Below are 13,571 nucleotides of genomic sequence, written 5' to 3'. Positions count from 1 at the left end.
GCCCTTAATTCTGTTGACAAATGGGTGAAAGAGAAAGATGAAAGCATTTCATCACTGACCTCTCAAATAGTCATTTCTTTAAGTAGCACTTGATAACAAATGAATGGAAATAAGATGTTTCAAAGTCCACTGCTAAAATCAAATTCCTTAGGAAAGCAGCTTAATTTAGTAAGGAAAAAATAGTGTCCTATGCCATGAAATTATTGAGTCTTAAATGATCATTGAGATAGTGTCAGATAAACTTGGGAAGGCTTGTATGAACTGATGCAAAAAGAAACCAGAACACTCTACATGATAATGACAACATTATAAAGAAAAGTTTTGAAAAATGTAAGAATTTTCATCCAAGTGTAAGAACTTTCATCATAACCAGTTATGATTTTGAAAGCACTGATTATGAAACACGCTACCTAACTCCTCAGTGGAAAGTGATGGAAGCAGGATAGAGCCATTGGACAAGGCCAATGTGGGAAATATTTTTCTTTATGCCTCATTATGCAGATTTCTTTCAAGGGCTTCATATTTTTCTTCATTTCTCATTTGTTAGGCAGAAGAAAAAATAAATTTTTACTTGAAAATATATTTATTTTCTAAAATACTGTCAAATCTCTGTTCTAACACTTATTAACTTAGTCAATTAGGCTCTCTGAGTTTCAGCTTCTTCATCTCTAACATGAAGTAAATAATATTTCAACTACTCCCTGTATAAACTATTTTACCAAACCTGTGATTTCATAATTGAGAAGAGCTTTCTTTTCTTAATCGGCTCAATTTCTTTTTTCTAACTTATAATTTAGAAAATGGCCTGGAGGCATTGAGAAGTTAAGAGACTTATCCAAGGTCACAAAGCTAGGGCTTGGTGACAAAGGAAGAAATTGAACCCAAGGCCAGTTCCCTAGTCACTGTGCCATCCTGCTTTTCACTCACTTTAAAATTAGATAAGATATTTTAATATCTGTTTAAATATGAACATATATGTATAAACATGACACAACCATATATCAATTTTTCTAATACATGTGAATTAGTATTTCTTTCATATGACAACATGTAGCATTTCTGTACATTGTCATTTTGTGATATTTAGGCTGCAAAGCATAGTGCATAGAAAATTTTGGTGTTGAGAAGACGTATTTTCATTTCTTATCTCTGACAATTTCTAACTAGATCAGCCTCAACAAATTTTTTAGCTTCCCTGTGCCCCAGGCAACTCCCTGGATGCATTATAATCTGCTCTACAGTTAGTGGGGGACAGTTCCCATATCCAGCATTCCCTGCATTGTTCATGTCATAGATCCTTTATCTAGGTGATAGAAGGGATAGAACATTGAGTTTGCAGTTAGGAAGACCTGATTTTAAACAGCCTTAGATACAAGCTTGTGTGACCCTGGCCAAGTTCTTTTGGTTTTGCTTGCCTCAATTTTCTCAACTGTAAAATGGGGATATTAACAGCATATACTCCCAAGGTTGTGAAGATAAAATATTCGTAAGCACTTACCACATTGTAATTGCTTTATAAATGCTTATTCCTTTCCCTCCTCCCTTTCTCTTTATTTATTCCCTTGAATAAATCTATCTACACACGTTTTATTTGTAAATTGCTTTACTTTTAAATTTGCTCATACAAATGTGAAGGTATACATGAGAATCCTTATCCAGATCCATTGAATATGTTCAATTCATTCTAGGATATTTTAGATCAGCGCTCTTTTGCTAGCTATGGGATTTATTTTCCCCTTTGCCTAGTGGGGACAGCCATTATGCTTGGATCTATAATCATATTATTCCAATGGAAGTCTGAGCTTTACACTTGATAGTGACTTTGATTAGAAAACATGTGTGGATGCAAGATTTTCCCACAGACTTGACTCAGGTATCCATCAACCTGAGTCTGTGTATAGCACAAGTGTATCCAAAACGTGTAGTAATGCTTTAATCGCTGTACATCCTGACAACTGTTTAGCAGCTCTATGCCCGTGTTTCTTCTAAGCCTTAAAGGATAAAGATGGAGTGTAATCTAGGATGTGTCAACCTGTGGCCACATTCCAGCTGGGATTTGGCCATTTTTCCAGAGCGTTCTTGTAAAGATGCTTCTTAATGGCTCCTTGAACTTCCTCGTTTGTCAACAGCTTCCTAGAATACACAAAGGAGGTGGAGAAAGAACACATGGGAAGAAGGCCAAATGTAACTAATATTAAGGGAGAGTATCGCTACCATTAGTGGGCTACTAGGTCAACAGCGTAAAATAGTAGCCCAGACCATTGGCCTGCAAGGAGAAAGGCATAGTGTTCAGAATGGGAAGAGTTTTAGGGCCTTCATGATTTACCCTGCTCCTACTGCATCTAGAATGTTGTGTTTGGGTTTCAGAAGGACATTAATAAGTTAGAGAACATTAAGAGGTGGGAAACCAGAATGCAGAAGGATCTCAGTCATAATTAAGAATCTGAATTTGGGATAATAAATTTAGAGAAGACTTGAGGGAAGAAGATAAACTGTCTCCAAATATCTGAAGGGCTGTGGGTCTGTAGATTTATTTTGTTTCCAGAGGGCAGAGGTAGAAATACTGGGGAATAAGTGTATTGGCAGAGTTGGTTTGATGTAAGGACAAATTCTTAATAGAGTTGTGCAAATATAGAATGCCCTTCCTCAGGGGATTATGGGCGCCCCCTCTCTGAAGATCTTCAGTCCTGGATTAGATTAATCCCTTGTAGGGATTTAGCAGAAGGAAATCTTGTTCAGAATTGCTTGACTAGTTAGATTCTGAAGTAGTTGCCAATTGTGAGATTCTATTAGTTCCTCAAGAAAGTAAAAAGGAACATCAGAGACCAGACCTCCAGAGGAACTTCTGCTCTGGAAAAATCTCTGGAAAAATCCTAGCCATGTTTCACTTCGTCTCTCTTCTTAATTCTACTTCCTCTATAGCTTAAATCAATTGACAAGTTTTTATTAAGCACCTACTATATTCCAGACACTCTGCTAGAAAGTGAGATATAAATAAAATAAATGAATTAACTCATACTTAAAAGGAACTTGCATTTTAATGAAGGGGACAAAGCACCTGATTGCCCCTTTCCATACTACTACTACTTCAACTCTCCAATTTTGAAACCATGAACCATGATCAGATGACTTGGGTCATGGTCTCTGGATGCAATGTGCCCATCTATTTCCTACTTGCCATCCTTGTAACTTCCTGAATTAAAGTGCCGGACTATCACTCCCCATTTCCTTTGTATTTTTTAGGTGAATATAAGCTCCTTGGGTACAAGGACTCTTTCTTTACTTGGTATTTTTTTTTCAGTAATCACTATAATAAATGCTTATTAATGCTCTTTCATTAATTTTTTATTTATCTATTTAAGTGATGGTGATTATTGGAAATGTTTTTTCAATCTCCTAGATCCCTCTAGTAAGAATTCTAACTAAAATATTATACATTTTTTTTGATGCTTTGTCCTGGTGGCCATTGTAAAAAGAAAAAAAGTACATTTATGTCCATGTTATACAACATAAGAAGACTTATAGAACTATAAGATTTAGATCTGAACAGAGCGTTAGAGATGATCTAGTCCACAGGTGGCAAACATGTCCAGTACACTACATGCCTGCAACACCCCTGAGTGTAGCCTGAACCAGATTCAAATGCAATTGGGAAATTAACAAAAATAAAAATACAGGAAAATGTTAATACGTGGATTTCCGGGATCTCAAGGAACCTTATATACCGTGGTCCCTGTTTTTATTGGAGATTAACACTGATTTACATATATATATATATATATATATATATATATATATATATATATATATATATATATATATATATATGTTACTGATAAGGAAAAAGTCCAAGATGGTGTTATACAGATCAATCATAGATTTATAACTGAAAGGTAGTTTCGAGATTATCCAGTCTTCTCCCTTTCACTTTACAGATGAAGAAACAGAGATACAGGGAAGCAAAGAGACTTGTCCAGTGTCACACAATGAGTAAATGGCCAAGTCATACCTCTGTCCTTGTTTTCTGACTCCAAACCCAGTCCTCCTTCTATCCTTGCCTCTTTTTCTTGCTTAATGGAAAATTAGATTTTCAAGCAAGAATCTTATATCCCTTGGCAATTAGCACATCTGAATATTTAAATTATATCTTAAGATCTAAAAATCCTTTACTTTGGTTGAAAAACAAAAGTGTGAGTTGGCTGGCTTTTATAGCTAATCTCAACATTTTACCTTTAGAAAATGACAAGCTAGGTAGATGAAATACTTTTTTTAATTTACAGTAGAAATTTACAAAAATAGTTTTAATAAAATTATCACAAAATCAATTTACAATATAACTTATACAACCATCTCCTCAAAATACGACATTGGATTATAACAAGTAAACTACATTTGCTTTTGTTAAGTCACATCATAGTATAAATAATGCTTCTTCATCATATTTTTACAAGTGTATATACCAATAATGATGAATAATAAACAGCACATGTTATTTTTATGACTCTTTCAATAAAAAATTCATTTTTGGCTAAAATAAAGCCACCCATAGGAAAACAGAGAACATAAGTTTTGTTTTGCTTTGTTTTTCTCTTGAACAAAAGTCCTGTTTAATTATGTTTGAGTGTACAGTATTCAGTTTGAAAGCACCAAATAAACACACACACACACACTCACATAGACACACAACACCCCTCTTCATCTTCTTACTCCTTATTTTGCCAAGATAATGGCTGCCTCAAGGGTGAGCTCCAGAATCCCTCAGCCTCAGCTCTGCCTTTCATTCGTCTCAGGTTTCCATCATGCACTGAGGTTGACTGTATTCTTCTTTGGCTTCCAATCGAGATATTTCAAAGCTTAGGAAATATACTGAGCTCCTCCATGTGGCTGGATCTCTGTAACTCCCCATCCAACAACATTGCCCCTGATATGACAGGAATCCTCTCCTCTTGTTTGTCTGATCTCATCACTGCTGAGCACTCGGTCCCAGAGGTTAAAGCCAGTGAGCCTTCCAGAGAAAGCCAGTGTTTCATCAAAGCCACCACCCACACAGCAGCCATTCTTTTCTTGGCCTATTTGCAGAATCCCCCCCTCCGGGATGATGTGACCTGTGGCCATCCCAGAGCCAGTGGCTGCCAGTTCTCCATTGACCCACAGGGATGCCGTCCCTTCTTCGGAGCTCCAAGTACCGCACAGATAGGTCCACGTTCCTAGGGGAACCACAGAGTTGGCGACGAGTTTGTTCTGGTCCCCGCCCACCACAAGCACAGTGGACCATGAGTTGAGGTAGAGCTGGATTTCATACGGATTCCTCTTTGTGCCATAGGAGAACAAAATGGTTTTATTTAACACATCAGTTGCCCTGACCCAGATGCAGGCGCTAAAAGACCGAAGCTTCATTTCAGTTACTGGGTGAACGCTGCCAAAAATCTTCTTGGAACGCATTGGGAATAAAAGTGCTGTTTCACAACCTATAATAGAAATAGCAGAAAAGACAGACACTGAGCAGCCATTGAAATTCATTCAGAATGAGTCATGGAAGGGGAATGGGGACACAAAGAGAGGCTTTAAGGATCACATAGGAAAACGCTGTGCAGTTAGGTGACGTCCCTTCTCGGCTCAAGAGCCTTCAGTTTTGTCATCTATGTGATATTTAAAGCCACCCATAATCCATCTCTAGTTAACATCTATTTCGCATCGTTGCCTTTTGTGCCCTCTAGTTTCCAAATTGGTGTGCTGTTTCTTCCAAACTCTCAGCGTCCCATCTGCTATCTCTGTAACTTTGTAAAGGCCATCCCCTGATCTGGAATGCCATTCTACCCCACTCTTGGGAGCTTTAGATTCCTTTGAGGTTCAGTTCTTATATCACCTCCTATAAAAAGCCTTTCTCCCCTCCCAATTCCCAGTGTTCTCTTCTCAGATGATTGCGTTATCTGTTTATCTCTCCAATTAAAGTACAGAGATTGCCCACTCATGTAGCCACCACCCTAATGCAGGCCCTCATTGCCTTCACTTGGAAAAGTGCATTTGCTCTCCAATCGGGCCTCTCACTGAGCACGGTCTCCAATCTATCCTCCACTCAGCTGCCAAAATGATTTTCTTTACTCCCCAGATTTAAACATCAATGGCTCTCTCTTATTTTCAGGTTCACATATAAAAAGCTCTATTTGACATTTGATGTCTTTCACTCCCTGATCCTTCCTACTACTTCAGTCTTCTTCTACCTTCTTCTCCTCCATCTAGTCTCTGATCCAGCAATACCGTCCTTGCTGTCTTGATCACTCCATTTCTAGGTTCCATGTTTTTCATGGCCATCCTCACTCTTTCTTCTGGCTTTCCTGGCTCAATTTCCATCCTGTTCGGGAAACCTTTCCTGGCCAGCTTCCCTCTGAGGTTCCCTTCTAGCTCCTCTGATTATAGCTTGTATGTACTAAGTTACTTGCCATGCTGCCTCTTCCACCAGATGATGAGTTCTTTGGGGGCAAAAACAATACACCTGCCTTTACAGCACCGACACTTAGTATAGCATCTGGCCCTTAGGAAATGCTTAACTGCTGCTTGTTGACTTAACCTAAGATTCAAAGTACTACTCATGCACTTAAAATATTCAGTCTATCTGTAATTTTCTATAAGTACCTGCCTGTAAAGTGAAATGTTCTTCCTAATGGCTCTCCCACTGGGAGAACAGAGAGGCCTAAAAAGTGATCTTAGAGAGGAGTCTGGTATGATGGGATCAGAGTGAAAAAGGCTCATAGAGATCAGCTCTTCAATCCCTTAGAATTTATAAATCACAATCAGAGACAGAGTGAAGTGAAATGGCTTGCTCATGGTCACAGAGGTAGTAAGAATCAGACAGGATTTGAACACAAGTTTTCTGCCTCCCACCTAGCACTCTTTGGACAGTATCGTGTGTAATCAAGCAAACGAAGGAGCCAACAGGCATGGTGTGAAGGATGTTAAACAAGGACAGCCTTCTATTAGCCGTGGAATCCTCAATATAAGACATGTTATTTCAGGATAAAGGCATTCAACTAAATCTGTCCCAATTTTCTGTGCTTTCTTTCCATCTATTTTTAATGAGACATTAATTCTTTTTTTAAGATTCACTTGATCATGGTATTTTTTCCAATGGATCACACTGAATTCAGTCCACTTAAGATCAAGGAGCTTAAAGCTCCTCCAAACAACCCATAAGCACTTTGGACATTTACTCTACCCCATGCTGTAGGTAATCCAAAGAATAGAGCTAAGTGGTACATTGGGAATTGAAGTTAAAAAAAGACCTGAGTTCAAACCTTACCTGAGACATTTACAAAATGTGTGACTCTGGAATGAGAACTGATTCTCCCAGAATCAGTTTTCTCATGCATAGAACAGAGATAACATATCACCTACTTCACAAGGTTGCTGTGAAGGTGAAGTGATATTATTGATGTAAAATGGTGAATCTTAAATCTTAAAGGACCGCAGAAATGCTAGCAATTTTTGCTGTTACTTATGTGAGGAGGGATTTCAGGAGAAATCAGGTTCATCCAGGCCATTATAGAGCAAGAATCCTCCCTACAACAGTCTGATCACTCATTTGCCAGCTTTTACTCATCTGCAAGAGAAGCCTGTTATCTCCTGAGGGAACAGAGTCTACTCTGGGGTGACAAATTATCAGGGAGGATGCCCCCCCTTACAAGAAGCCTGCGTCAATGCTAATCTGAAACTTCCACTCATTCTGGCAAATCTTCTTTTGAAATGTAGGGACATTCTTATTGAATGATTACTTCATTGATAGATTTTTCTGCTTCTTTCATCTAAAGCCAGAGCAAATGGAAACCAGTTCTTCAGAAGACTAATAACAGTATGATTAGGAAGTCCGGGAAAAACTGGGCTGGCAATAGACCAGGATGTAAGAAATCAAAGCCTGTTGCTAAAAATGTTATTTTGAGTCCTGAAGGGAAGATTCCTAAAGAAGTAGTAAGCATGACAAATTTTAGAAACTGTAATCAAATTTGACTTAGTCTTTCTGATTACGCTAATTCATTTTACAGATCAGAAATGCATGGGTTTAGGCAATGACTTCTAGTACACATGGAATCACAGGATTTAGAGAAAGAAGAGACCCCAGACATCATTTTGTGATATCTCCTTGTTTACAAATGAGGTAATTAGGCCTAGAGAGAATAAGAACTTTTTATTCAAAACTACACAGCTAGGTCGTGATGGCGCCTTCGTTGGAAACCAGATCTCCTTACGGCTAACCTAATGCCCTCTCCACTCTATGTGTCTGAGAGTTAATTTTTTTAAAGTGGGTAGTTCTCCAGATATTCTGTTATTCAGTATTATATTCAATACTATGAACACACTTAAGACAAAGTCTTCATCATAATTCTTATTCTATTAAGGTGGCAAAAATCGCCATCTGTCTTCATCCCCACCTGTACTTAATTTCATGTTGCTCAGTGGAAGGAACATGATGTATTAGGCACAGACCTGACCCTGGCATTGGGAAGACCTAGATTGAGATCCCCTTCTAATACTGCCTGTATGACCATAGGCAAGTCAAGAAATCTCTTTGAACCTTAGTTTCCTTGAATGTAAAATGGAGATAATAACACCTCTATGAATAGTACAGGGTTTGGGGGAAGCTCAAATGGACTAATATTTATAAAACACTTTGTGAACTCTAAGATATGAAATATATCTTCATGAAGTTTTAATCTTATTAAAGTTACTAAGTTTAATGGTAATTAATAAAGGCAGTTTTTGTCATTCTTTCATCTCTTTCCCCCGTGGTATCATTAAATATTTCTCATTATATGACCCAAGCGAATACTTTGTCGTTATAGATTGTCTTTGCGATATATTAATAAACAAAACTGAAGAAATATTGGAATAAATCTTCAAAATGTAATGAAGATTCATATTTCAAGGTGACAATTTTATTTTTAAAAGAAAATAGCAAATGTTGCTTCAGTTTTTCCCCCATCAGTGGTCCAACCACTGGGGAAGGATTTCACTGAGTAATGGGGGTGGCCAGAGGAATCTATTGGATGGGGGTAATTCCCACAGAACCAGACACAAAGGGGGCTTCTCATGAATTCTTGTTAAAACAGGAAAAGTCGGAATTGTAAGATTTAAAGCTAATCCAGCTTCTTTAAGTAAATAAACTGAGAATGACAAGTGACTTTCCCAATGTGACAAAGGTAGTAAATAGAAAATAAATTTTTTAAGGGTAGGGACCATGCATTTCTTTGTATTTCTTGTTATTCGTGCGGGGCCTGATACATATAGTAGGTGCTCACTCAATGCTTCTTGAATTGAGTTAGTGGGTGCAGGATTTAAAAAACATTGAACATCATGAACATTTGAACATCTGACTGTATACCTTTTCCTATTTTTGATGTTCTCTTTGGTCTTTTGGAAGATGAGATGCTATTGCATATTTGGTACCTAAAACATCAGGAAATGAGCTGCAGAAATTACATTTCCCATAAAGCCTTCTTATTATATAGATAAGGCATGCCTTGGAGCTACAACTAACTAATCTGTAAGAGTTGATCTTTAAGTATTACATTTCAGAAGTTGGCAAATGATACAGATCAGAATTTGATTTAGAATTTTATTGACTGTCTAGACTTAGGTGATGGAGAAAAATGTCAATCATGGTGATAAGATAAAAGTGTATGGTGTGTACCCATCTGTCTCCCCATATCCTAGATCTGGTTGTTGAACATTTACCAGAACATCCCTGGTTTTATCTCTTTCACCAGATCACGGGCATATTGTAATTCTGTCCACCAAACCAAAATAATTACCACTTGTTTTCTTTTAGAAACTGGATTGGGTGGAGTGGGGGAAGAAGGGAATGGACCCAGACCTCTAGTTTCAGTTACCTGGCTGTAAGATGAGGGACCTCTCAAAGTCTGTGATTATAGCCTGCTTTCTGGAGCACTAACTGAGATGATTTTGTCTAATTTGATAGTCACTTATTTAGACTGTCTCTCTATTTCTTCCAGAAAACAAAAGTTAAACAACAATCAAAAGACTGAAACATAAATTGCTTATTCCTGAGGAGATTTTTTTTTCTGATTAGCAGCTTATTCCTGGCAGTTGCCTCTTTCCATGACCCTTCCAGAGATTCCCATTCCATCAAGCTAGTTTCATTCCAGCACTAGAGAGGGCAAACTCTGGCCCTCAGGAAGTCAAGTTGCCCTTAAAGCAGGAGATTTGGTCAGTGCTGGCTGGTGTTATCAGTCAGGACTTTCCCTAAAGACAAGCAACCAAGTTGGAGAAAAGTCCTAAAACCTAGAGTTGGACTTTGCCCAACCTCCCTCTTTCTGGACACCAGAGATTACATTTATAATAAAAATAAAAGGGGGTGCCATGAGTGATAGAGCACTGGGCTTGGAGTCAGGAAGGCCTAAATTCAAGTCTGGGGTCAGACAATTACTAGTCATGTGACCCTGGGCGAGTCACTTAACCCTGTTTGCCTCAGTTTCCTCATCTGTAAAATGAGCTGGAGAAGGAAATCCCAAGGTTTTGAAGAAATAGACATGACTGAAAAAACTGAACCACAGAAGAGCTAAATGGAGGCACAGGCCTCTGGTCAATCTGCAGCTGAGGGGAGGGAAACACAAGACTTAGTATTCTGGACACCTCTGGGCTAGTTCTGAACTCCCGAGGGGCGTTCGGTAAACGCTGTACATCTAACTCGATGACCCCTGAATTCCCCCTTGGTAGAATCTCTCGGCCTGGGCCTAGGATCTCGTACTGGAGAATAGCTCGTTCTTTATCTCACTAACCCTCCTACTCCCGGGGGACATTTTATGGAGAAGTTCACTAAAACTCGCTCCATCTGAGCTCCCTCCTAAGAGCCGGATCTGGCTGGAGGGGCTAACCTCGGAGGTCCCTCCCAGCCTTGGCTCTGCTCCGGCTATTCTGTTAAAGCTCCTAAAGAGGGATTTCTTCGGAAAAAACCAAAGGCTGGAGGCAGGGACCCGCGAACACCGTTAGTTCTTCGGCCCCACGTGTGTCTCCGGCTGCGGGACTTCCCCGGCCCGTGGGAAGCTGGGCCTTCTGCATCAGCCGATTGGGCTGCAGGCCACCAGACGGGGGTGGGGGGGTGCATAAGGCGTCTCTTACCGGCAGGTAGCGCGCGCTGTCCGGCCCACCTCCGCAGGGCGCGCAGCTCCTCGGAGAGCGGCGGCAGCGCGTGGCCCGCGGCGTCCAGCGCCCTCTGCCAGGCGCTCTCCAGCTTGGCCAGCCGGTGCGTCAGGCCGCGGCTAGCCAGCAGCACCTCGTCCAGCGCCTTGGCCAGCCGGCCGGGCTCCGGGGCCGAGGCGCACGTGCGGGCCACGTCGGAGCGCAGCCCGCGCAGCTCGGCCGTCAGCACCTCCTCGGCCGCCTGCAGCAGCCTGTTCTCGCGCATCTGCGAGTTCTCCAGCATGATGAAGAGCCGGTCCCACGTCGTGCGCTCCTGGCGACACTCGCACGCCGGGCCTGGAGGAAGTGCAAGGGACTGCGGTCAGGGGCCCCCCTGCTCCCCACGGGGTCAAGGAGTCGGGCAAGGCCCCCGGACCAGCCCGCCCTCCCGGCTGCCCCGCGCTCTGAGAGGTCTAGGTCAAGTCTCTCCGGGTTTCTGAAAGTCCCACCTCCCTTCCCGAGACAGTCAGAAAAGTCGTCCCAGAGCCCCCGAAAGTGCATTCTAGGCCCCGGTGGGGTCGCTGTGTGGCCGGCCCTTCTTTCTACAGTAACCGCTTTTTCCTGGCCTTGGGGAGAAGTGTCTGAGCCGGAGCTGGGATTTATGGCGTGTGAGCAGCGGGAGCCCCTCCCCGCAAACGGGCTTCCCAGCTTTTCCGCTCTTCCCCAGCTCGGCTCGTGCCCAGGCTGGTAAGAGGTGGGGCTCTAGCCCAGGGAGGCAGCCCGCGCCGTCCGAGGGCCGCAGAGTGTGAGGCCCGGCGTTGGGGCCGTGGGACCGTAGATTTTGGCGTGGAAAGGTCGTGAGGGTCACCAGATACAACCTCATCCTTTCACAGGGAAATTGAGCGCGGCAGTCGCACGTGACTCGCTCACAGAGAAGTGCCCGCGGTTCAATTAGAACTCCCCGGATCCAGAGCCCACTTTTCTAGGCGCTGGATGTGTCCGGTCGCCTCTCAACCCACTTCAGCTCCCTCCCCCTTGGAGCACTATACTGAATTACCTCTTTAAGTTCTCTCGGCTCTAAAGAGCCCCCTCTTTGCAAAGGACGTTTCTTGAAATAAGCCCCCGCCCCCCGGGGCACACGGGCAGGCTTTGAAACTTGGAGGGGGGCCGAGAAACAGCTAGCAGCCACTTACTTTCGTCCGTGGGAAGCATCCCGTTCTGGATCTCGTTGTCCAAGTTCACGTACAGGAGGTTGTAGTCGTGGTTCTCGGCCGCCAGGGCGGAGCCGAGCGCACAGAGCAGAATCACCGGGAGGTGCTGCATGTCGCCAGCCCCGGGCCAGGTTCCCTGAAAGGCGGAGGGCACGGAGCCGGCCTGGAGCGGACTGAGAGCTGGAGGCTGAGGAGCCTCCTAATAAAGGTCCGAGGCTGCGGGAAGGGAATGAATGGGGAAGGCTGGCGGCACCGGGGGCTGGGGGCTGGGTAAGAATGCCTCTGTTATTGGAGGAAGGGGAGGAGGAGGAGGGGGCGAGCCGCTAGCGGAGGCGGGGAAGTGGGGCCACGCCAAACCCCCAAGGTTTGTTCTGTGGGCAGGTTCATTGAGGGAGGGGGAAGAAGGGGTCCTGGAGCCGGGGCAAAACCGCTCTTTTGCGAGACTTGGCCCTGGAGAATCAGATGTTGTAACGTGAATTTGTAACCCTAATGGGGGGCCGGGGGGCAGGAAGGGAACTCCATCCGAGCAGGAAGAAAAGGCAGAAAAGAGAGAGAATATGAGAGAATTTGTCCTTGTTCCTTTTAGTCCCCAAACTTAAGTTTTCTTTCTTTCTTTCTTTCTCTCCTTTCTTTCTTTTCTTTCTTTCTTCTTCTTCTTTCTTTCTTTCTTTCCTTTCTTTCTTTCTTTCTCTTTCTTTCTTTCTTTCTTTCTTTCTTTCTTTCTTTCTTTCTTCTCTTTCTTTCTTTCTTTCTTTCCCTTCTTTTCTTTTTCTTTTCTTTCTTCTTTTTTCTTTCTTTCTTTCCTTCTTTCTTTCTTTCTCTCCCTTCTTTTCTTTTTCTTTTTCTTTCTTTCTTTTTTCTTTCTTTCTTTCCTTCTTTCTTTCTTTCCTTCCTTCCTTCCTTCCTTCCTTCCTTCCTTCCTTCCTTCCTTCCTTCCTTCCTTCCTTCCTTCTTCCTTCTTCTCTCTTTTTTCTTTCTCTCTCTCTCTCTTTCTTTCTTTTCTTTCTTTCTTTCTTTCTTTCTTTTCTTCTTTCTTTCTTCTTCTTTCTTTCTTTCTTTCTTTCTCTCCCTTCTTTCTTTCTTTTTCTTTCTTTCTTTCCTTCTTTCCTTCTTTCTTTCCTTCTTCCTTCCTTCTTCTCTCTTTTTCTTTCTCTCTCTCTTTCTTTCTCTCTCTCTCTCATTCTTTCTTTCTTTCTTTCTTCTCTCTCTTCTTTCTTTCTTTCTTTCTCT

General features: G+C 42.0%; 2 protein-coding genes across 2 annotated transcripts in view; one reads left to right on the top strand and one right to left on the bottom strand.

Annotated features, from left to right (window-relative positions):
- Window positions 1-13,571, top strand: part of VEPH1 (ventricular zone expressed PH domain containing 1) — a 189,035-nt gene that overhangs the window by 33,304 nt on the left and 142,160 nt on the right.
- On the bottom strand, window positions 4,253-12,617 carry PTX3 (pentraxin 3). The gene is made up of 3 exons (XM_074298073.1): window positions 12,324-12,617; window positions 11,131-11,487; window positions 4,253-5,468 (listed from the first exon to the last, which is right to left on the bottom strand). Exons 1-3 carry the CDS (start codon window positions 12,451-12,453, stop codon window positions 4,855-4,857), a joined length of 1,101 nt encoding a protein of 366 aa, XP_074154174.1. The 5' UTR covers window positions 12,454-12,617; the 3' UTR covers window positions 4,253-4,854.

The sequence above is a fragment of the Sminthopsis crassicaudata genome, chromosome 3 (assembly GCF_048593235.1).
Source record: "Sminthopsis crassicaudata isolate SCR6 chromosome 3, ASM4859323v1, whole genome shotgun sequence".
Lineage (NCBI taxonomy): Eukaryota > Metazoa > Chordata > Mammalia > Dasyuromorphia > Dasyuridae > Sminthopsis > Sminthopsis crassicaudata.
Note: the sequence above shows the minus strand (reverse complement) of the source record. Positions and strands in the feature narration are given on the sequence as shown.

Coding starts and splice junctions, on each gene's coding strand:
- PTX3 (XM_074298073.1), bottom strand. CDS start 12,453: ATGCAGCACCTCCCGGTGATTCTGCTCTGTGCGCTCGGCTCCGCCCTG. Junction 11,488..12,323: donor GATGCTTCCCACGGACGAAA/GTAAGTGGCTGC, acceptor CACTTCCTCCAG/GCCCGGCGTGCGAGTGTCGC. Junction 5,469..11,130: donor ACAGCGCGCGCTACCTGCCG/GTAAGAGACGCC, acceptor TTTCTATTATAG/GTTGTGAAACAGCACTTTTA.